This window comes from Calonectris borealis, chromosome W, assembly GCF_964195595.1.
Source record: "Calonectris borealis chromosome W, bCalBor7.hap1.2, whole genome shotgun sequence".
NCBI classification, from domain to species: Eukaryota; Metazoa; Chordata; class Aves; order Procellariiformes; family Procellariidae; genus Calonectris; species Calonectris borealis.
In genome coordinates this window covers 20,860,127-20,881,795 of record NC_134351.1, presented here as the reverse complement: position 1 = coordinate 20,881,795, position 21,669 = coordinate 20,860,127, and the positions used below count along the sequence as shown (strand labels likewise).

The 21,669-nt window shown below is 43.2% G+C and overlaps 1 protein-coding gene across 1 annotated transcript in view; it reads right to left on the bottom strand.

Moving 5' to 3' along the window:
* Positions 1-457: 457 nt before the first annotated feature.
* LOC142074941 (succinyl-CoA:3-ketoacid coenzyme A transferase 1, mitochondrial-like) overlaps positions 458-21,669 on the bottom strand; it is a 100,259-nt gene continuing 79,047 nt past the window's right edge. The window contains exons 8-12 of the mRNA XM_075135958.1: positions 9,034-9,141; positions 6,263-6,374; positions 5,679-5,773; positions 4,964-5,012; positions 458-570 (exon numbers count right to left, since the gene is read on the bottom strand). Of these exons, the coding sequence (XP_074992059.1) occupies positions 458-570; positions 4,964-5,012; positions 5,679-5,773; positions 6,263-6,374; positions 9,034-9,141 (477 nt within the window). The remainder of the gene's footprint in view (positions 571-4,963; positions 5,013-5,678; positions 5,774-6,262; positions 6,375-9,033; positions 9,142-21,669) is intronic.

Here is a 21,669-nt window from a genome sequence, read left to right as displayed (position 1 = left end):
CGTACTTAGACACCTGCATAGCTCCAAGCATTGTCAAATCAACATGGCCTCTGGCAAAAGAAAGTGTGTAATTAGCATATCATGTTCAAGTAACAGCCCACAAATCTTTACAAGCTTTTGTTCACATTCTCATTACATCGATATAAAAACGGTGGTATACCACAGAGGTAGCAACCATTTTGTCACACATGTAGTTGTTTTTTTTTCCCTCTAGATGTATCGCAGATGCAAATTTTTCTGTCTGCCCACTGAGCCTCAAAAATGTTATTACTTTTGTCTGGTTTTGGTTAATTGCACGCACGGTCAATCAGCTCTGAACTCATACTTTCCAATAGCTAGACCTAATCCTTTGTAAACCATCACTGATTAAGTCCATGATCATTTTACAGGTTGTTAAATGCTAACCACATTTCAAAGAATTACTAATGAGTTCAGTCACTGACTCAGTTTATTCTTTTCATGTTTCAAAAGACCAGGAGATTTGTGTTGTTACATACCCTCTTATCATTGCAAATGATTCATCGCTAGAGAAATAGGAAGAACCTGGAAGAACTGTGACTGTCTCCTTACCTGTAAAAGAAATAAGCTATAGTATGTATGTATGTATTTTGTCTCTGACAAATGAAGTCACAGATATTAACCAAGAAAAAAGGTTTTATATCAAATTCCTTTGGATTCTGTACAACTATGGACCTGATTACACTTACTAAGTCACATGTAAACCTAATCAATTATAATGAATTGTGAAGCAGTTTGTGACAGTTTTTAATGATAGGATTGCCCACTCTTTGACCACCAGCAGTTCCAGGCAAGGCATCACTGAGACCAGAGGCTAAGAAATCTTTGTGGACTTTAGCTTTCTGCTCTATCCACAGAAAAAGCAAAAAGTAACTCTTCTGAAACAGAGAAAGAGCATCTTCAGGAGATAGAGAGGTTTCAAGGAAGAGCGAGCAGACCAGATTCAACAGTTTAGAGTGATAATGGTGTAGAATACAGAAAAATAAATGACAGATCTAGTCTACTCTTGCTTTAAGTGCACATGAAAATGAGCTTCTGTGTGCTGTACTGTTCTCTACACAGTGCTTGGGTTAAGCAATGGAGCACACATGGAAGTGTCTTATTTTGACTTTGTCCAGAGCCCTCTCTTTCCTCTCCTGCCAGCACTTTGAATCAGTCTGAGCAACAACCATGTATATAGAGTGCTTGTGGAAAGGCATAAGAAACACAGCTGTAGGTGAAATTATCAACCAAGCATGGGAAACTTGAGGAAAAAAAAAAAAAGACTACAACACCAGATGACATTGAGAAGAAAAAGTTAGTGTAACAATGCTTGAATGCACCATTAGCACGTTGGCCGATGATACTAAAACTGGGAGGTGCTGTTGACTCTCTTGAGGGACGAGAGGCCTTGCAGAGGGATCTAGATAGATTGGAGCATTGGGCAATCATGAATGGGATGAAATTTAACACGTCCAAATGCCAGATTCTGCACCTGGGACGGAGTAATGCCAGGCACAAGTATAGATTGGGAGAGGAGTGGCTGGAGAGCAGCCCTGCAGAGAGGGATCTTGGGGCGCTGGTTGACAGCAGGCTCAATATGAGTCAGCAGTGTGCCCTGGCAGCCAAGAGGGCAAACCGCATCCTGGGGTGCATCAAACACAGTATAACCAGCCCATCAAAGGAGGTGATTATCCTGCTGTATTTAGCATTGGTGCAGCCTCACCTTGAGTACTGTGTGCAGTTCTGGGCCCCACAATTTAAAAAGGATGTGAAGGTCCTTGAATGCATCCAGAGGAGGGCAACAAAGCTGGTGAAAGGGCTGGAAGGCATGTCCTATGAGGAGTGGCTAAGGACTCTGGGCTTGTCTAGTTTGGAGAAAAGGAGGCTGAGGGGCGACCTCATTGCTCTCTACAGCTTCCTGAGGAGGGGAAGTGGAGAGGGAGGTGCTGATCTCTTCTCCCTGGTATCCAGTGACAGGACGCATGGGAATGGTTCAAAGCTGCGTCAGGGGAGGTTCAGACTTGACATTAGGAAGCATTTCTTTACCAAGAGGGTGGTCAAACACTGGAACAGGCTTCCTAGACAGGTGGTTGATGCCCCATGCCTGTCAGTGTTTAAGAGGCATTTGGACAATGCCCTTAATGACATGCTTTAACTTTTGGTCAGCCCTGAAGTGGTCAGGCAGTTGGACTAGATGATCGTTGTAGGTCCCTTCCAACTGAAATAGTCTATTCTATTCCGACAGAGGGGAAGAGAAATGAGACATCATTAAACAGTTTCCAGAAAACAGGGAAAAAAAGACAATGAGATTAACTAAGAAGATGGGAAAAGGGAAGGAAACACTGTAGGAAAGTTAAAATAGAGACCTAAGTTACCTGCTTTAATTTACTGAGTTCATTTGGTGTATATTATATGCTAAGACACTGTATGGAAATTAAATTTTGACACACAAAATAGTATAGAATTAAGGTCATACAAGCGGTCTTGCAGTCTGATCACAAGAATTCACCATGCAAACATCCAGATCAGCTGTGAGACTGCCTGAATTGTCTTTCCCTATCAGGCACCCACCCAAGAGATTGGGAGAGACGACACAGTCCGCAAGCAGCAACATGGAGCAAGAACCCTGGATAATGTGACAAGCTAAGGCAATGCTGAGAAGAAAGAGACACAGGCTGAGGGCCACACAATAATTTAACAAGAGCACCGTATTACCTACTTCTTGAAAATGCTCTCAGGAAGTCAGTACTTGTAAATATTTCATCTATAAGACAGAAGTCTACCTTTCAATTACAGTGAAGATAAACTTCATTTAAGACAGACATTCATAAAATGGGACAAAAAACCCACATATAAATTTCAGAAAAATACCATTACATTTGCACATAAAAATTGGCAAAAGCCCAAACTGGGACAATATTTTGAAAGCGTGGACTTTGGGGCTGATACTGGACCATTCCATGAATGTGAACAGAATTAAATCTTATTCCTTTGCCTTTTAGCTTCTATTTTCTTCACGCGGTTTTATAAATTTGGCTGAAAAGCACCTAGAGTGGTCTTAATACAACTAAGTGTCAGTGGGATTTAGCAGCTTCTGAATATTTCAGCAATGATAATAATAATTTTGGTGGTAGAGCTGAGGTTCACCTATCCTGTGTCCTGTCTACTGCAGCTTCAGAGGAAGATGTTAAGGTGCTTAACACTGAATTAACAATACTAGAATAATCTGATTTCCATGTTGCATTCTGATCTCTTATGTCAGCTTCATCCCTGCAAGATTATATCTTCAAAAGTATTTATCAATCATAAATAACAATTCAAGATCATCTTGATATCCATATAAAAGCACAACAATTTTTCAGAGTATTTATCAAGTTCTGGAATTCTTCCATCGTCACTCTGTTAACGTGTTCATTTCTAATGCACCCATATTAGAAAATAAGTTCTAATGCACGTGCATAATTTCTCCTTTTATGGTAAATGTTTTTTATTCTAAATAATTTTTTCCCTCCAATAATGATACCTTCAATAATTATTTTTAAAGCCCTCAATTTCAGTTCAAGCATTAACTCAGCTCCCATGTGCCTCTGAAATTTTCCTTCATAGTGTATCTCAACAGTTATCTAGCTACTGGTGAAACACTGGACTCAGTTCCTTAATAATTTCTTATTTCAAATCAGAAGATGGCCTTAAATAACTTCACATTTAAAACATAATACTGAAACAGGGGCAATAACATAGCAGTATGATAATGGTATCAATTAGTTAAGCCAGGTAGCAAATGTTTCAAGTCAGTGAACAATTTCTGTACTGCACCCTGATATTAAATTAAAAGCTTGTTTGATGTCAGTGCTCTATCTCCTTTGATTTTTCAGAGTTAAATTCTACTAGCTAACAGAGGCTGAGAAACGTACTTTCTATATACATACATGCCCATACATAAATAAAAAATATAAATTGCATAGGTTTTCCACATGAAAAAACAACTCTAAGATGTCGGCTATGGGTCTATAACCTATACCATTAACATCAATGAGAATTTATAAGGTGCCAAGGCCTACTTCTGTTTGTCACAATGCAATATATAGGTGCAATTTTACACGGAAACAGAGAACAGATACAGGCACAACTTTCTATTAAGAAAAGAGAAATCAGACAGATGATGCACTAAACCATAAGTTCTTTAAGTTTTTACATTGCATGGCTGCTTCTGAGGTGAAATGCCCCAAAACAGCTGGAAGCAGTGCAAAACTAAGCTGGAGAAATACAAAGGAGCAATAACAGGTGATGTGCATGAAAAAGGGAAAGTTCTTCCAGACAGAGCAGTCACAGACCTGCTGCTCCTTTGCCTACATCCCTCCCACCTGCTTTCAGTGCCTGAGGACCGGCATTCCTCCACTGAAGTGGCAAAATCAGCCACCCACAGCACAGTCCTCCAGCATGCCAGGCCCCATTTGGGGAGCTCTTTCCCCCCCTGCCCTGGTTACAGCTCCCTCCCTCTCCAAACGCAAATTAGTTATCATTTACACAACTCACTAGACAGGAATAAACCAAGCTATTATACACAGAACCTTGAAAAGCATGTCCCAAGCATAAAGCATTGAAAACCATTTTCTAGAAGACACAAGGTAAAAAGTACCAGGAAAAAAAACATATTCACATATTATAGGCTTCACAAAACAATCTCACTTCTGAAAAGGAAAATTTGACCCTTTACTGTCTGGCCTGGAAGAGAGTTCCCTTCAATAGCTACTAAAATGCACCAAAGCATAAGCTCTCTAACTATAATATTAAACATCTCCATTGATCAAAACCAACCTTCACTTAAAAGAAGCCAAATACATTAATACTTATAAGTAAATAAAACAGGAGTCTGGGTTCAAATACTGAATCAAAAGAAAAATTTTAGATTAACAATGAATAATCATTTTCCATAAATTAAATTTATTTAAAAGATTTTTACCTGCATTAATCAGGTCTGGATCTACTTCATTTTCAAGTGGATAAGGACCCTGACAACAACACAGACATATGTCATCTTTATATTAAAATACCTTTGAGATAGATAGAATTCTTAACTGCTTTATTATTTCTAATGCTTATTACTGAAAACAGATCATCACAGACATGCATTTTTTTCTCTTTAGCAGAACACTATCCCCGATGATACAAGCCAAAATTTACATCAACTAACATATCAGACTGATGGACATATTGTTAGAGGCTGTTAGAATTATTAAATAACCACAGTGTGTTTTGTTTGGTTTTTTGTTTTACCAGTGACAGACATTTTTCAGAAACAGGTATGCAGGTGCAATTTAATACCACAGTGAAAATAATATTCACTTTAAGTTTTATTTAAAATTATGTTTGATAAACCATCTTACAAGGCTTACAAGGCTTGCAAACTACTGAAGGTTCTGACTTCTTCCAGCAAAACATGTACATAAGAACATACTTAACAAAGTAGCACTATAATCCTGAAATAAGCATTTCCTTAAAAACTTCCCTGCACTACAAGGAGAATTTTATGATCATGCAATATAGCATATATTTGAATATGATTTTTAGTAAAATTATAATCAGGTTGGGGTGTGTGGTGTGTGGGGGGGATGGGAATCAAACCCAGCCCCTGCAAGGTAAGTACACTGCAGTAAGTGACCATGATATATTCTTACCAAACCCAGGACTCCATTTTCACTCTGTAAGTGAACAGTTATGTCTGGACTGATGAAGTTACTGGCTAACAGTGGGATTCCAATACCCAGATTAGCTGAAGAGAATTGGTTAAGGCACAAACAGGAACATACTTACTGCAAACTAGTAAATTTTAAAAGTTATCATTGTACTATGATTAGATTAGAACTGTTCTCTTCACAAACACTTTCATTTTTAGTTAGATGCCTCACATTTGTGCTGAATTATTTTGCCATTTGGACTGTCTAATTGCATTCTCTCAAATGCTTTACATGATAAAAAAAACCAAAACAGTGCAAGTTTTCATTTCCAACATATGTAACTTTTCCAAGAAATTCTTGTGAAACATTCAACTGCTAACAAACTCTCCAGATATGCCTGGATAAAGACTTCAGGTACCCTATGCCTTAACATCTATTTCAGTAGGGTGTTAATAAAATGAGAGAATCCCAGGCTCCAGGAAAGACAAACAATGAGCACGGTAATTAACTTGTGTTAAACAAAACAGCTGCAGTTGCTATTCTTGTGAGTTATCACTTTAACCTACAGCACAGCTGGAGGATACCGTACATGCCATCCTCAAACTCTAAAGCAGCCCGTCTGATGATCCTCTCCCTCACATTGTCTCCTTGTTTTTGTTTGGCTTTTGAGTCTTCAGGCTTTCGGATTGATAAGCGCTGCAAAACAAGAAGTAATCATAAGTAAAGATTAGAATCCAGATTCTTGCTTCTCAAGACACGAAAGCCTGATCTGTGATTGCACTGAGATACTTGGTCTAAGAATAATGTTATTTATCCATCTTCTACAAAAAAAAAGACCTTTTATTCTATCAGTTCAAGCCTATCTAAGCCAACAGAGTCATCAAATATCCCCAATGATAACCTTAGAGCAAAATGTAATTTCTTTGTCTGTCTTGCCAAGGCTGAGAGACTACGTGATACATAGACAACTAGTTGAGAAGAATAAGGGGGAAAGAAGGCACCAAGCATTAGTGCAAATACTAGCAAGTCTGAGATTCATTACCCCAGAGATACCTAAATAGATTTGTAAAATGACAGCCTAAAATACAAATACTGCTCTCTTTCTGCATTCATTCAATTCAGTGGTGCTATTCTAGATTTACATGCATGAGACAGACAAATGCCAGTCATGTAAAGATACTGGAGGCTAAGCAACTAAGTTTTCAAACATAAATCTGTATATTCTTGCATAAATCTGTCTGAAGTTGTTTCCTGAGATTTCCTGTCCTTAAGTTGATGCTTTCTAAATCACATGTAGGTGAAAATGCCACAGCATTCAAGAAGTTTGTAAGACCTTTTTTGTAAATTACTGTTTACATAGATTCTGTTCTTTGTGCATCTCCCCATGCATATAAAACTGCTGTGGACAACATCCTTTCCTACTTCAGGCTATAAAGAACAAATCAGGCCAAATTATCCTCTGTTCCTTTTTATCACCACAAAAGAATTTTTGCAGTGTCTTTTTCCTGTATGTTGGGAGTCCCTTTCCTCTTGGGCAGTCAGGAACAGTCAGTCAGTATCAATCCTCTTGAAGTTCCCAGCAACTTTCTTTTTATGCCTTGGCTATTTTCCTTAGAATTGCTTCACTTGCGAATTATGGAAAAAGTAAGAACAATCACAGAGGATTTCTCTGCAGCAAACAGAAGGCTGGATAGAAAGTATGACACAGGCACTTGCACTAGAGGGATCAAGTCTGAGTCCAATTAGGCAGGAACTGCTATTTAAAGCCAGTAAGAATTATGACAGACTATCTTCTCTTTATTCTCTTGATATTCCTCACCTCCCCTCTTACCACTTATCATACTCAATGCTTTCATATGTACAGCCACTTCCTTCATATATAATCTTTTATGGAAGAGTAAATAAATCTGCCGTTTCCTTCCTATACTTCTATTAATGAGAGGTGCCACTGCCAGAATTACAAAATTGCACAAACAAAATTGATCTCTGTTACAATTTTGCTGTGCAGCTTATACTAGCTTTCCCCCCACACTTCCTTTTTTTCTTAAGCATATAGGGAAGGGGGCAGTTGACTAGGTAAGTGTATCCACTTATGCAGACAAGCCAAAGAAAAATCAGGTGTTTGTATAAAGGTCTTCCCTGGAAAGAGAGTCACCTCTTTATCCACTGCCAAACTGCAATAAGAACAGCAGTTTAATAAATGCAAAATGGATTTCTCTCATGAAAGGCAAAATTTTTTCTGTGAGATATTGCATCCATTCAAAAGAATAAAACAGGGCATTAATTGCAGTCTAATACAACATACCCAAAGGAAAAATACTTTCCAGTCAAATACTCAACAACATGCAATATGCTTTTGCAGAATGAACAGATGGAAGAAAAAGAAAAAAAAAAAAAAGCTTTTTAACCTTAACATTCATAAAAGAGTTTACTCAGAGAAAAGGCCTTGTATGACTTTCCAGGACTTTGTGACTTGATTTTAATAATAAAAGTTTAATTATTACAATTCCTTTCTGCACTTATTTTTTTTGTCAAGATGTTTTTTTCCTTGTGTCATATATCTTCCCCTCCACCAGCTCTTCTGATAACATTTTGAATAATTCCCACTTCCAGAGTATAGAGACACTGGAGAAATACAGAATTTTCAATTGCACTTTAAGAGCATTGTCACAGCACCAAAATGAACATAGGGACATAGCCTGAGTGAGGCAAAGCCACAGAAACAAAGAACAATTACATAACCATCATTTTCTTGGATGTTTTCAGTGTTGGAATATTATTGCTGCAATTTTTAATAGCTATTGACATCTTTTATTCAGACCAGAAATGCCACTGGCTAAAAAAAGTTCCTGCTTAAAGAAAAGGAAAGAAAGGTTCCAGGATCTTTGCAATATAATGTAATTCAATACACGGCACAAAAGGGGCTGAGACTGGCCCTACCTGCCCACGTCAAAAGCTCTCCAGTAGAAAAGAAAGTATCTAATTGTCAAAGTCAGCTCTTAGTCTAAGTGTTCCCCTTGTTGCGTCTACAGAAGGTGAACAGGGAGAAGGGAGAATGAAGTAGGATTTTCCATCATCAAATTTTCAACTGCATTAAAGTCATCTAGGACCACAAGCAGTTGCTCTATCTTATTCAGGGACTGAACCACAGAGGCTGAGGCATAGGCTCAATTCTCAGCCCCCCACCTACCTACTAAGTACCTAAGTACCTACCTAAGCTCCAGTACTTAGCACAGGTCTTTCTCATACTATTTTCTCACTGCTTTCACACTTGGTGGATAGAGTAAAAACCCTGTAAATTCTAAAATATACCCCAAGCTGAAATATGTTGTGACCAAGAAGCTCAGCTACTTACTTCAATTCTCTTCTCAAACTTCTCTCCCTGTATCAGACGATCAACATAGATTTTGGGAACATGAATGTCTTCTGGGGCAAATGCTCCTATATCAACAATTTCTTCCACCTACAATGAGAAAAAGGAAAGTGAAATTATTTACAAAAAATATTCCATGAGAGAGTTTATTAGCAATGAAATTTCAAATATTAAATATACAGTGGATCAAATCACTTAAGAAAACCAAGAAATGGGACAAAATAGATATACCCTTTGACACAGGCTATTTTAGATGCTTATCTTTCATCTTCTTTCATATGCATCAAACTGCACATTTCTTTCAAAGGATATTTCTACATACAAATTGAAAGTAACTGATGTTTTAACAGCCCAATTTGTACAACCACCTTAGAGATATACAGTTACATCAGAGTTGTTTGTACCTACAAATAATTTCCATCCAAACAGGAGGAAACAATATGCTGGTAACAAAATGTCAGAGTACAAAGCAGAAGTATGAATTTTAAGGATACAAACTCAGAAGCTGGCTTGAAGTTTCTCCATAGTGTACTCAAAAATAAAATTGTAAACATTTGAGCTGTAATAATTAATTGTGAGAAAGATGTGAAGATCTAGAAGTCTCTACAGTTAGTGAAACGGATATTCAGCACAAAATGGCACTGATCCACACATTATAGTACATTTGAAATGTCACCTATTTGGAGCACCGCAGACATTAGGGTTTTCCTTCCTGCTATGTCTGAGTTCAGAGTGGACTAGCTGGAGGCCCTGCTATGGCCAGATGCCTGCAGCACAGACCCTCAGCCATGTCTGGTGCTTTCCCTGGTAAATCTCAGGTGCAGAGAGCAAATCTCATCCTGTCACAAAACAGACGCTACTGTTGGGGCTGCATCCAACCACAGAGAAAATGTATAACGTTAAAGCAATGGGTCAAAGATAACATCTGAAACAATCTACTCAAAAGGAAATTAAATAGTTTCCAAACTGCTTTATCATGAGGAACTGGTTAAACTTTCAGGAATGTCCAAAGAAGTCTAAGGATCCCAAAACAAGACCCAGGGTATGACATATCAGTAGGGTTACATCATTTAGCAGCCATCACCAATGAAGCAACATTAAAGAGCTTAAAATTCAGTTTGACATCCTACTGTTACTGCACAATATGATCAATAATAAAATCTATAGTACATCTGATTGAAGGACAATTACCTTCCTACTGTGCCTTGCAGGGAGACAATAAACAAACAAACAAACAAACCCACCATAAAAGCAGCAGAGAGAGAGGAAAAAATAACAGACTGAAGTTACTCCATTAAATTGATGGAATTGCTTGTTTGATGATTTGCACAGGTAGATCTATATAATTCTGTATGTACCAAAAAACAAAAGTGATAAGTGACAGCTATTTTCTTACTTCCTTAAATTCATTCATTTGGATTTTTGCACTATTTTCCTACTCTAAAATTAATTACCTGAATTAAAAGTATGAGGAATTACTTTAAGATCCAGCAATCTACTAGTCCCTGTATTATCAACCAACCCAGACTCCTGCAACAGGCACACCTAAGGAGTGATCGCTTCCTAAACCCTTCTTAAAATCTGGTTGTTTTGATATAAGCCATCAATGAACTCACGCTGGTTGTGATCAGGTTTTGTGACTTGTGCTTTCTTGATGAAATGAGGTGATTTCATAGTGCTCAATACATAATTTTACTATACTCAACTGGATGATAGTAGTGACAACAAAAACTGGAACATAACTGTGTTCTCACCTTTAAATTATAAAGTACCCAATTTCTATTCAGTACCTAAGTTGTTAACACAAAATGAAACACAACCATCCACACAGAATAGATATAAAATTGCCTTCTCAGCTCTGGAAAAGGCAATTTTTAAAAATAATTTTTAAAATTACATTATGTAATTATTTTTCAATCAAAAAATTAAAATAATGGGAGAACAGCCAGAGGAAAACAAACAAAAACCCCACAATCCGTGAACAAATTCTTCATTTGTTAAGGGCTAGCTAATGGCAAAAGAACCTGCTTAACCTGTACTAGGTAGCTCTGCTGAATAAGGTAACTGACCATATCCCAAATCCTTCCACTCCAGAACAGAATAGCCGCTAAAAATATTAGCTCTACTGAAATGATATCATTTAACATTTTTGCAAACAAAATGTACATTGCTATAAATACATTATTCCTGTACTTAATTGCTTATTTTCAAAATATATTAGATTGAAAGTCTTTGAACTGAATAGAAGGTAAAAATAAGTAACTGACATTTTATTATTTAAATTATTCATATATTATCAAGAAGAATTGAAACAAAACCAATTAGCTTTAACCTCAACAAAAGATTATATTTTCTTACTCATATCAGAGAAATGACAAATGAAAACAGACTGAAAGAGATCTCATCTCCTACGCATTCGAAGAAATGTGACTTAAAGGTCAGGAGATAAATTTAAGCTTTACTTTCAAAAAAGAACTAAGAGGAATTTAAGTACTTGTTGTGGTTTAACCCGGCAGGCAGCTAAACACCACACAGCCACTCGCACACGCCCCTACCGCAGTGGGATGGGGGGAAGAATGGAAAAAAAAAAGTAAAATTCGTGGATTGAGATAAAGACAGTTTAATAGAACAGAAAAAGAAATAATAACAACAACAAAAATAATAATAGAATATACAAAATGAGTGATGCACAATGCAATTGCTCACCACCTGCTGACTGATAACCAAGTAGCGATCGCTACTTCCTGGAACACACCTCTTATTTATATACTGAGCATGACGTCATATGCTATGGAATACCCCGTTGGCCAGCTGGGCCAGCTGTCCTGGCTATGCTCCCTCCCAGCCTCTGAAGAGTCCTTGACTAGCAGGGTACTTAGCAACAACTGAAAATATCAGTGTGTTATCAACATTCTTCTCATACTAAATCCAAAGCACAGCACTATACCAGCTACTAGTAAGAAAATTAACTCTATCCCAGCCGAAACCAGGACAGTATCCACCCCTTATTCTATACCATCCACGTCATGCCCAGGTCTCACATTTTCCAATACATTCCAATTAATCACCACCACCTTTCTTGTCTTTTGATATATACACACAGATATCATTCCCTTAGTCTATGGGCCATCCCTCTAAGATGTCCACTGAGTTCATTTAGTCCATGAATTCGGGCTCCATCTGTCATAACAGTCTTTGAGGGCAGGAGAGATGGTGTGTGGTGTTGGACTGTTGCATCCTGAAGCCAGTTCTGATTTCCAGTATTGCTGCGCTAGTCCGGTTCTATCGTCGTTGCACTTGGCTCGGTTTCATCAGAGTTCATTCTTCATTAATCTGGGTGATTCCTACTGCAATACTGTTGATAGCAACCATAGAAGTGATGATATACAATATCATATAGCAATTAACCTCATACAATCCAGTTCATTGGCTATTTGAACCCAAAATCAAATCCCCTTGGGGTACACATCGGACTTCCCCATCCTTTCGCATTACCCACAAAGGGCACCCAGGTCCTTGAGCAAAAGCGATCCCACGAATGGGTTTTCCCTTGCCAGAGGCAGGAGTAACCCAGACTGTCTTCCCCAGCATATTTCTTCTGTGCATGTGTCGTGGTTTAACCCCAGCCAGCAAAAATAAACGCCACGCAGCCGCTCGATCACACCCCCCCGGTGGGATGGGGGAGAGAATCGGGAGGGCACAAGTAGGAAAGCTCCCGGGTTGAGATAAAAACAGTTTAATAATGGAAATAAAACTAAGTAGAACAGTAATAATAACAATGAGAACAACAACAATAACAGAATACACAAAGCAGGCAATGCACAACACAACCGCTCACCGACCGCCGACCGCGTGTCACGAACGGGGGGCGAGCCCCCCCCACACACCTGGTTTTTATACTGAGCATGATGTCACATGGTATAGAATACCCCATTGGCCAGCTGGGTCCACCACCCCGGCTGTGCTCCCCACTCCCGGTGCAAGCATCACCCAGCAACAGCCAAAGCATCAATGGGCCATCAACGCTCCTTTCACACCGAACCCAAAACACAGCACACCCCCCAAGCTACTGGGAAGAAAGTTAACCCTGTCCCAGCTGGAACCAGGACAATATCCACCCCTTATTCTATACCATCTACATCATGCCCAGGTCTCACATTTTCCCATACATTCCAATTAGTCACCGCTACTTTTTCCTGCCTTTTGATATATACACACACAGAGATATCATTCCCTTAGTCCATGGGCCATCCCTCTAAAACGTCCCTTGAGTTCATTTAGTCCATGACTTTGGGTTCCACCTGTTATAACGGTCTTGCAGGGCAGGAGAGATGGTGTGTGGTGTTGGGCTCTTGCATGCAGAGGCCAGTTCTGGGCGCTCGTCCGGTTCATTGTTGCACCTTGCTCAGTTTCATCGGAGTTCATCCTACATTAATCTGGGTGATTCTTACTGTAATACTGTTAATATGGCATATGGTAACCATAGAAGTGATGACATACAGTACTGTGTAATAACTAACATCGTACAATTCAGTTCATTGGCTATTATCACCCAAAATTAAATCCCCTTGAGGTACACACCGGACTTCCCCATCCTTTCTCATCACCCACCAAGTGCACCCAGGTCCCTGAGCAAAAGCAACCCCACGGATGGGTTTTCCCTTGCCAGAGGCAGGAGCAACCCAGACTGTCTTCCCCAGCATATTTCTTATGTGCACGACAGGGACTTTATCCCCCTCTACAGAACATAAGAGTTTGGATTGGGCAGGGCCAGACCGAGTGACAGATCCCCTAGTGTTGACTAACCAGGTGGCCTTTGCTAAATGTGTGTCCCAATGCTTGAATGTCCCACCACCCATTGCCCTAAGTGTTGTCTTTAGCAGTCCGTTGTATCGTTCAATTTTTCCAGAGGCTGCTGCATGGTAGGGGATGTGATAGACCCACTCAATGCCATGCTCTTTGGCCCAGGTGTCTATGAGGGCGTTTCGGAAGTGAGTCCCGTTGTCTGACTCAATTCTTTCTGGGGTGCCATGTCGCTACAGGACTTGCTTTTCAAGGCCCAGGATGGTGTTCCGGGCGGTGGCATGGGGCACAGGGTATGTTTCCAACCATCCTGTAGTTACTTCTACCATGGTGAGCACATAGCGCTTGCCCTGTCATTTTTGTGGGAGCGTGATATAATCAATCTGCCAAGCCTCCCCATATTTATACTTCAATCATCGTCCTCCATACCAAAGAGGCTTTACTTGCTTGGCTTGCTTGATTGCAGCGCATGTTTCACATTCGTGGATAACTTGTGCAATAGTGTCCATGGTTAAGTCCACCCCTCGATCACGAGCCCATCTATATGTTGCATCTCTCCCTTGGCGGCCTGAAGTGTCATGGGCCCACCGAGCTATAAATAATTCACCCTTATGTTGCCAGTCCAGATCTACCTGAGCTACTTCGATCTTGGCAGCCTGATCCACCTGCTGGTTGTTTTGGTGCTCTTCACTGGCCGGACTCTTGGGTATGTGAGCATCTACGTGACGTACTTTTACAGTCAGGTTCTCTACCCGGGCAGCAATATCTTGCCACAATGGGGCAGCCCAGATGGGTTTACCTCTGCGCTGCCAGTTGTTCTGCTTCCACTGCTGCAACCATCCCCACAGGGCATTTGCCACCATCCATGAGTCAGTATAGAGATAGAGTACTGGCCATTTTTCTCGTTCAGCAATGTCCAAGGCCAGCTGGATGGCTTTCACCTCTGCAAACTGACTCGATTCACCTTCTCCTTCAGCAGTTTCTGTGACTTGGCTTATAGGACTCCATACAGCAGCCTTCCATCTCCGATGTTTTCCCACAAGGCGACAGGACCCATCAGTGAACAGGGCATATTGCTTCTCGTTTTCTGGTAGTTTGTTATATGGTGGGGCCTCTTCAGCACGCGTCACCTCCTCCTCTGGGGATATTCCAAAATCTTTGCCTTCTGGCCAGTTTGTGACCACTTCCAAGATTCCTGGGCGACTGGGGTTTCCTATTCGGGCCCGTTGTGTGATCAGCGCGACCCACTTACTCCACGTAGCATCAGTTGCATGATGTGTAGAGGGGATGCTCCCTTTGAACATCCAGCCCAGCACCGGCAGTCGGGGTGCCAGGAGGAGCTGTGCTTCAGTACCAACCACTTCCGAAGCAGCTCGGATCCCTTCATATGCTGCCAATATCTCCTTCTCAGTTGGAGTGTAGTGGGCCTCGGATCCACTGTATCCCTGACTCCAGAACCCTAAGGGTCGACCTCGAGTCTCCCCTGGTGCTTTCTGCCAGAGGCTCCAGGTAGGGCCATTCTCCCCGGCTGCGGTGTAGAGCACATTCTTCACATCTTGTCCTGCCTGGACTGGCCCAAGGGCTACTGCCTGAACTGTCTCCCGTTTCATTTGTTCAAAAGCTTTGTCAATGCCCCCTTCCCTAGAAAGGTATCCCAGCTGCTTGGCTTCCCTACCCTCTAATTCCAGGCTACTGGCCCCGTTATCCCAGCATCGGAGCAGCCAGGTGACAATCTGCTCGCCTGGACGACGGCTGAAGTCTTTTCGCATATCTTGCAGCTCACCCAGAGATAGGGATCGGGTGGTCACCATCTCATTTACGGGTTCTGCCTCCTCCTCCTCCTGTTCTCGTGATGGCCCTGGTTCATCTTCATCCCTTACTAGACGAGCTGATTTTCTTGTGCATTTTCTTTTTTGTATAGGGGCAACTGATACCGGCATGGGTTGGTTCTCTGTCGCAGGGGGCGGAGTAGCTGCCGTGCCTGCCCTGGGGGGTGAGGGAGCCGCTGTGCTTGCCGTGGGGGCTGGAGTAGCCACAGGGCCTGTTGCTTTGTCATCAGCTGCAGAGACGTTTCCTTCCCCTTGGGGGTTCTGAGTGGTGTTAAACAGGGCTCGGTAGGCGTGGGCCAGGCCCCAGCACATTGTAGTAATTTGCGTCTCCCTAGAATGGCCAGGGTGACAGCATACTTCTTCCAAATATTCTACTAATTTCTCAGGGTTCTGCACTTGTTCAGGGGTAAAGTTCCAGAACACTGGGGGTGCCCATCGCCCTAGGCATTTGTCCATGGTATCCCACTCGCCCTGCCACTCATAACTATCCATCCTTGGGGCAGATATCTGGATGACATTCTTAAATTGCTTACTAAGCTTGGATAAAACCACAACAATATTCCCAAGGAGTACCAATAGATGTATCTTAACTACCCAGGGATGTTCAAGGTACTGGCAAGTTATTTTAACAAAGGAGATGACATCATAGAGGAAGGTAGCGAGGGTGCCATTCTCTATTTCCTCCATAAAAAATCTCTCGGAGGAAAAGGTATAATTGCTAATGGTCTCCATGAGGTGGTACCCAAAATGCAGAAACGGCTTCATTACGAATCCCAAATACCAAATAACCCCCAATGCCAGCGTTTTAGTAACAAATCTCCCAGGCAAAACATCATTAATCACGGCAGAGCACAACAGACTACAAAACCCAACTCCAATTTTTAACAGGTACAGTAAAAACAAGAGCATGGTGCAGAACAAATTAATATGTTACCAGATATAAATTCCTTAATATGCTCTAAATAATCTGTCGTTATCTCAACCCTTCGTGCCCCACGTTGGGCGCCAAAAAGGACTGTCGTGGTTTAACCCCAGCCAGCAAAAATAAACGCCACGCAGCCGCTCGATCACCCCCCACTTCCGGTGGGATGGGGGAGAGAATCGGGAGGGCACAAGTAGGAAAGCTCCCGGGTTGAGATAAAAACAGTTTAATAATTGAAATAAAACTAAGTAGAACAGTAATAATAACAATGAGAACAACAACAATAACAGAATACACAAAGCAGGCAATGCACAACACAACTGCTCACCGACCGCCGACCACGTGTCACGAACGGAGGGCGAGCCCCCCCACACACCTGGTTTTTATACTGAGCATGATGTCACATGGTATAGAATACCCCATTGGCCAGCTGGGTCCACCACCCCGGCTGTGCTCCCCCCTCCCGGTGCAAGCATCACCCAGCAACAGCCAAAGCATCAATGGGCCATCAACGTTCCTTTCACACCGAACCCAAAACACAGCACACCCCCAAGCTAATGGGAAGAAAGTTAACCCTGTCCCAGCTGGAACCAGGACAGCATGACAGGGACTTTATCTCCATCTACTGTACGTAAGAGTTTTGATTGGACAGGGCCAGCTCGATTAACAAATCCCCTGGTGTTGACTAACCAGGTGGCTTTTGCTAAATGTGTATCCCAATGCTTGAATGTCCCACCACCCATTGCTCTCAGCGTAGTCTTTAGCAGTCCGTTGTATCATTCGATTTTTCAGGAAGCTGGTGCATGGTAGGGGATGTGATAGACCCACTCAATGCCATGCTCTTTGGCCCAGGTGTCTAGGAGGGTGTTTCGGAAATGAGTCCCATTGTCTGACTCAATTCTTTCTGGGGTGCCATGTCGCCATAGGACTTGCTTTTCAAGGCCCAGGATGGTGTTCCTGGCGGTGGCATGGGGCACGAGATATGTTTCCAGCCATCCTGTGGTTGCTTCCACCATGGTGAGCACATAGTGCTTGCCGTGGTGGCTTTGTGGGAGTGTGATATAATCAATCTGCCAGGCCTCCCCATATTTATATTTCAACCATCGTCCTCCATACCAGAGAGGCTTTACTCGCTTGGCTTGCTTGATGGCAGCGCATGTTTCACATTCATGGATAACCTGTGCAATAGCGTCCATGGTCAAGGCCACCCCTCGATCATGAGCCCATCTGTATGTTGCATCTCTTCCTTGATGGCCTGAGGCATCATGGGCCCACCGAGCTATAAATAATTCACCCTTATGTTGCCAGTCCAAATCCACCTGGGCCACTTCAGTCTTAGCAGCCTGGTCCATCTGCTGGTTGTTTTGATGTTCTTCAGGGGCCCGACTCTTGGGTACGTGAGCATCTACGTGATGTACTTTTACAACCAGGTTCTCTACCTGGGCAGCAATATCTTGCCACAATGGGGCAGCCCAGATGGGTTTACCTCTGCGCTGCCAATTCTTCTTCTTCCATTGCTGCAACCACCCCCACAGGGCATTTGCCACCATCCATGAGTCAGTATAGAGATAAAGTACTGGCCATTTTTCTCATTCAGCAATGTCCAAGGCCAGCTGGATGGCTTTCACCTCTGCAAACTGACTCGACTCACCTTCTCCTTCAGCAGTTTCTGTGACTTGGCGTATAGGACTCCATACAGCAGCCTTCCACCTCCGATGCTTTCCCACAAGGCGACAGGACCCATCAGTGAACAGGGCATATTGCTTCTCATTTTCTGGTAGTTTATTATACCATGGGGCTTCTTCAGCACGTGTCACCTCCTCCTCTGGGGATATTCCGAAATCTTTGCCTTCTGGCCACGTCGTGATCACTTCCAGGATTCCTGGGCGACTGGGGTTTCCTATTCGGGCCCGTTGCGTGATCAGTGCGACCCACTTACTCCACGTAGCATCGGTTGCTTGATGTGTAGAGGGGACCCTCCCTTTGAACATCCAGCCCAGCACCGGCAGTCGGGGTGCCAGGAGGAGCTGTGCTTCAGTACCAACCACGTCCGAAGCAGCTCGAACCCCTTCATATGCTGCCAATATCTCCTTCTCAGTTGGAGTGTAGCGGGCCTTGGATCCTCTATATCTCCGACTCCAGAACCCTAAGGGTCGACCTCGAGTCTCCCCTGGTGCTTTCTGCCAGAGGCTCCAGGTAGGGCCATTCTCCCCGGCTGCGGTGTAGAGCACATTCTTTACATCTTGTCCTGCCCGGACTGGCCCAAGGGTACTGCGTGAACTATCTCCCGTTTCATTTGTTCAAAGGCTTGTCGTTGCTCAGGGCCCCATTTGAAATCATTCTTCTCCCTGGTCACGTGATAGAGAGGGCTTACGATCTGAGTGTCATTTGGGATATGCATTCTGCAAAAACCCACAACACCTAAGAAAGCTGGTGTTTCCTTCTTGCTTACTGGTGGGGACATGGCTGTTATTTTGTTGATCACATCCATTGGGATCTGATGATGCCCATCTTGCCGTTTTATTCCTAAAAACTGGATCTCCTGTGCAGGTCCCTTGACCTTACTTTGTTTTATGGCAGAACCAGCCTTCAGAAGGATTTGGATTCTTCTCTCCCCTTTCTCAAAAACATCTTCTGCTGTGTTGCCCCACATGATGATGTCATCAATGTAATGCAGGTGTTCTGGAGCCTCACCCTGTTCCAGCGTGGTGTGGACCAGTCCATGGCAAATGGTAGGGCTGTGTTTCCACCCCTGGGGCAGTCGATTCCAGGTGTACTGGACGCCCCTCCAAGTGAAAGCAAACTGTGGCCTCCACTCTGCCGCCAAAGGGATTGAGAAGAACGCATTAGCGATATCATTTGTGGCGTACCACTTGGCTGCCTTTGACTCCAGTTCGTATTGAAGTTCTAGCATGTCCGGCACGGCAGCACTCAGTGGCGGCGTGACTTCGTTCAGGCCACGATAGTCTACTGTTAGTCTCCACTCTCCATTGGGCTTTCGCACTGGCCATATGGGACTGTTAAAGGGTGAGCGAGTCTTGCTGATCACTCCTTGGCTCTCCAGTCGACGAATCAGCTCATGGATGGGAATCAGGGAGTCTCAGTTGGTGCAATATTGCTGCCAGTGCACCGTTGGGGTAGCAATCTGCACCTGTTGTTCCTCGACCCTCAGGAACCCCACAACAGAAGGGTCCTCCGAGAGACCGGGCAAGGTGGACAGGTGTTTAATTTCCTCCGTCTCCAGGGCAGCTATACCAAAAGCCCACCGGTACCTTTTTGGGTCCTTGAAATAACCTCTCCTGACGTAGTCTATGCCAAGGATGCACGGAGCCTCTGGGCCAGTCACAATGGGGTGCTTCTGCCACTCATTCCCAGTTAGGCTCACGTTGGCCTCCAATACAGTTAACTCTTGGGATCCCCCTGTCACTCCAGAAATACAGATGGGTTCTGCCCCTTCATAGCTTGATGGCATCAGGGTACACTGTGCACCGGTGTCTACGAGAGCCTTATACTCCTGTGGGTCTGATGTGCCAGGCCATCGAATCCACACAGTCCAGGAAACCCGGTTGTCCCTTTCCTCCACCTGGCTGGAGGCAGGGCCCCTATAGTTCTGGTCATAGTATTCGTTTCTCACTTCTTGCAAACGCGAGTCAAGAATTTCTTCATTACAATCCAAAGTAAGATAAGCCTTTCTACTCTGTCTGGGGAACTGTTCACTGGTAACTGTACCGTCGTGAGACAGGTTTTTCCTGACAACTGGAGCAGCAATTTTCCTGGGAGAACCCCCTTGTGTGATTGTTTTTCCTTGCAACTCACGTACCCGTGCCTCTAGGGTCAAGGTAGGTTTTCAATCCCACTGCCTCATGTCCTCTCCGTGGTCACGCAGGTAAAACCATAGGGTGCCCCGTGGTGTGTACCTTCTATATCTTCCCTCTTGAGCAGAAAAACGCTGACTCCTAATGGCTGAGATACTGGTCCGTACAGGTGGAGAATAGGAGATATCCTCTTCGAGTTGCTGGGACTTCCGGGACAGTTTCTCCACAGCCGAGACAAGGGAGGAGGAGACACTGTCTACGTATTCCCGGAGTCTGCTAACCGCGTCATCCACCATTGGTGCTTCTTCCTCTTTCCAGGTCAGTACTGCCAATGAATTGGCATACGATGCTGGTGCGCTCCGTACCAACTTCTGCCACATGAGTCGCCTGCACTGGACTTTATCTGGACGTTTGGGCATTTGGTCATTGTCCAGGTCACTATAAACCACCTCCAGCACACCTAATTTTCTCAGGTACTGGATACCTCTCTCCATGGTGGTCCATTTGCCTAGGCGATATATAACATCTTCCTTGAAGGGATACCTTTCCTTCACGCCTGACAGGAGTCGCCTCCAGAGGCTGAGGGTCTGTGTCACTTTTCCAATCGCTTTATTGGTGCCCCCTTCCCTGGAAAGGGATCCCAGCTGTTTGGCTTCCTTCCCCTCTAATTCCAGGCTACTGGCCCCATTATCCCAGCATCAGAGCAGCCAGGTGACAATATGTTCGCCTGGACGACGCCTGAAATCTTTCTGCATATCTCGCAACTCACTCAGGGATAGGGATTGGGTGGTTTCCGTCTCGTTTACGAGTTCTTCCTCTTCCTCCTCCCCTCCTTGTGATGGCCCAGCTTTTCCATCATCCCTTTCTAAACGACCTGACTTTCACCTCCAAGATTTCTTCTTATAGAATAGAATCATAGAATCATAGAATTATTAAGGTTGGAAAAGACCTCTAAGATCATCGAGTCCAACCATCAACCCAACACCACCATACCCACTACACTACACCATGTCCCTAAGCACCTCATCTACACGTCTTTTAAATACTTCCAGGGATGGTGACTCCACCACTTCCCTGGGCAGCCTGTTCCAAGGCCTGACCACTCTTTCAGTAAAGAAATTTCTCCTAATGTCCAATCTAAACCTCCCTTGGCGCAACTTGAGGCCATTTCCTCTCATCCTATCGCTAGTTACTTGGCAGAAGAGACCAACACCCACCTCGCTACAACCTCCTTTCAGGTAGTTGTAGA